This window comes from Oryzias latipes, chromosome 18 (genome assembly GCF_053564925.1).
Source record: "Oryzias latipes strain Hd-rR chromosome 18, Olatipes_Hd-rR_3.1".
Lineage (NCBI taxonomy): Eukaryota > Metazoa > Chordata > Actinopteri > Beloniformes > Adrianichthyidae > Oryzias > Oryzias latipes.
In genome coordinates this window covers 8,160,693-8,163,911 of record NC_136254.1, presented here as the reverse complement: position 1 = coordinate 8,163,911, position 3,219 = coordinate 8,160,693, and the positions used below count along the sequence as shown (strand labels likewise).

At 41.3% G+C, this 3,219-nt stretch overlaps 1 protein-coding gene across 1 annotated transcript; it reads right to left on the bottom strand.

Annotated features, from left to right (window-relative positions):
- Window positions 1-1,375: 1,375 nt before the first annotated feature.
- LOC144981236 (uncharacterized) lies at window positions 1,376-2,967 on the bottom strand. The gene is made up of 5 exons (XM_004086754.4): window positions 2,776-2,967; window positions 1,979-2,671; window positions 1,777-1,890; window positions 1,657-1,694; window positions 1,376-1,585 (listed from the first exon to the last, which is right to left on the bottom strand). Exons 1-5 carry the CDS (start codon window positions 2,828-2,830, stop codon window positions 1,457-1,459), a joined length of 1,029 nt encoding a protein of 342 aa, XP_004086802.1. The 5' UTR covers window positions 2,831-2,967; the 3' UTR covers window positions 1,376-1,456.
- Window positions 2,968-3,219: the final 252 nt, after the last annotated feature.

The following is a 3,219-nucleotide window of genomic DNA, read 5'->3' as shown; positions in this document are numbered from 1 at the left end:
AACATTAAAATGCTAAGGTTAGCACAGGGGTTACACAGGCTACAGTCACTTATCTGGGAAGACAAGTAGGGCAGGGGAAAGTTTGACCCTTGGAGTTCAAGGTTGAATCAATCAGCTTCCACACTCCTACCACTTATCGTGACTTGCGTAGGTTATGGGTCCCTTGGTGTCGTAGGATACTACAGGAACTTCTGCAGTAACTTTCCGTCTGTCGTCTGTCCTCTTACAGCTTTGGTTAGTCCAAAGTTTACTTGGAGCCCCAAATGCCAGCATGCTTTTGATAGTGTGAAGTATATGTTATGTCATGCCCCTGTTCTAGCTGCACCAGACCCCTCTCAGCCTTTTGTGCTGGAAGTCAATGCCATCCAAAAGGGTGCTGGTAAGGTTCTTCCGCAGAAGGATGCAGATGACGTGAAACATCCGGTCTGTTACTTTTCAAAAAAGTTTAACAGACAGCAGCAGAACTATTCCACCATAGAACAGGAAACGTTGGCGTTGTTGCTCTCACTTCAACCCTGATGTGTATGTTGGATCCAGTCCTCTGCCAGTTGTTGTCTTCCTGATCACAACCCACTTGTTTCTCTTTCTTGGATGTATAACCACAATCAGCCTCCCATGCATTGGGTTTAATTGGTGCAGGACTATTATCTGCAAATCCCTCACAAAAATGGTACAGAGAACTTGTTAGCAGATGTCCTCTCCAAGTCCGGATAATTCTGCTTCCATCTTCGGTAATGTAACACACACACCTGAATTTGTTTGGTGGTTCTGGTTAAAAACCCTTAGGCCTATGGGTTTGAAACTTAAAGGGAGCGGTGTTATGCCCTCAGGCGTTTTCGGTGTATTTTGTTTGTGTGAATGGGTGTGTGTGTCTAATCCTTACTCCACCACACTGTTAGACTCCACCTCCTGCAGGAGATGATTGTGGCTTCCTTCCTTTGTCCAATAACCAGGCTGGGCGGGAAACTTAAAAGCCTCAGCAGCCCTTGTTCCAGTAGAAGCTGAATTCCCTGAGAGAACTGCGTTTCTCACCTTGCCCTTGCTGTTGGACTTAGCTTTCCCTGTGGGAAAGGCCTGGTTTTTCCTTCTTGCGTGTGGTCTTTCTTTTCATTTATGGTCTTGTCTTGGTAATGTTCCTCTGGTTTAAATTCCACTTTAGGTTTTGTTTGTCCATCAAATAAACAGCTGCCCTGGCAGTCTAAACCCTACCGGCTTTAAATGTATTCTTTATGTGACCTATGTTCTCCCTCCCATGGGGTGGGATGTTACAGGGCTACTTTGAAACTCCGTGCAAAAACCTCTGGTGAAACATTTAAACAGAAAAACATTTTGAACAACAATAAAATGTTGTTAAATTCATGACAATGGAGAGAGATGTCATTTTATAATTTATTTAAAATCCTATCATTCAAAACAAACAACAGAACATCCCCTTCAGTTGAAGATCCCATTCAGTTCAGTTCTGTTGTGTCACACTGGCATAAACACAGACTGTGTTTAAGTCGTTCTTCTGTCTTCTTGATCTGTTGGACTTCTTAACATTAACAGCAGCATAATGGAGGCTTTCTGTGTCTTTGTTCTCAGCCTGAAGATGAAACAAAAACTTCAACCTTTGAAACAATAACATTTGTTATTAATAATGAAATGATATCAAACCTCTGTATTTGGTGTAGAGGCAGCTGCTGACCCCTCATCTGGTTTTAAAACACAAAATGTTCATTTGCAAACAGTATGTTCAGAGAACTGTGAGAAAACTGAGATTCATAGTTTCTGTACCTTTAGACTGGAAGCAAATGTGTTTTTTAATCTTGTAAACCAGAAAAACAACAAGGATGCTCATGAAGGTCAAAGTTCCAGTTAAGAAATACACCAACAAAGAGTTTGTCTGACCTGCAGAGAGTCACACAAACACATTTCTGATGTTAACTTTTTTACAACAACTCTATGTTAACTCTCCACAAATATCACTGTAACTCACCTGTGAGTTCCAGTTTGGTCCCGTTTCCAAACAGTATGTGTCCACATGAGACAACAGCACAGTAGTAGATCCCAGCATGAGACTCTGTCAGGTTCTTTATGGGCAGCTCATAGACACAGCTGTGTGTTTGTGTGTTGTTCTTTCTCTCACACTGATCATTCCTGCCTCCATGAGTGTAAATGAGTCCTGGATGAGAGTCTTCAGAGTCTTTGAACCAGTAAACTCTGTGTTCTTCATCACAGCTCCCAGTGTGTACTGTACAGTTCAGAGTCACAGAGTCTCCTGCATGGATGTTCTGAGAGGACGACTGATCCATTGAAGTCTGGATGTAAGAATGGTCCTTCACATGGAGACTATAGGCCTCCAAAAATGTAAATGCATAAGAATAAGAACTGATGCAGTAGTAGGTAGCAGAATCTGACATTTTTACATTTGAGATCTTCAAGTGGTGTGTGTCTTTATTTGTCTGTAGTTCAAACCGTAGATCCTTCTTGAAATCATCCAAAAAAGTTCCATTTTTGTTATAATCCAAAAATGTAGACATGCGCTGTGGTTTTTGTCCCAGAGGTTGTTTATACCAAAAAAAGAAATCTGCCACAGTGCCTCCATGAAAACATTTTAAAGTCACTTCTTGTCCAACAAAAACTGATTCAAAATGTAAAGAAGCAGACGATTTCTGAGCCCAAGAATTAGCTGATGAGAAAATGAACAAACATGCGTTTTTATATTTAATCTTTCAACTTTTGGAGTTCAGCATAACAAATATTTATCGTAACTCTTAAAAGGATGAAACTCACCCACGGTTCCCAGGAGCAGACATGTCACACAGCCAGCAAACACCAGAAGAGTCATTTTTCTGAACCTGCTGAGTCTCACTGAGAGAGGCTAGTTAGTTCTCTACTTTTAAGTGTCAGGACTGGATGTGATCGACCAATCAGAAGTGACTGAACAATCACATGCTCTATAACATCTTTTATTTCACAGTAGAGCAGTCATCAAGACATAGTTACAGTCTTTCACCATCAGTCCCTGACAATGTGGGTTTTTGTATTTTGTTCCGCCTTCTTCACATATTTCAAAGACATGCTTGATGGTTTAAGTGTTGTTTCTAGAGATGTTTCTTAGATGTGAGTATGTGTAGTTGTCTGCCTCTGTTTGGTCTTGTGATGGACTGTCCAGGGTTTACCAAGCCTTTGCCCAGTACTATTTGATAGGCTCCAGCAACCCCTTTGACCAGTGAC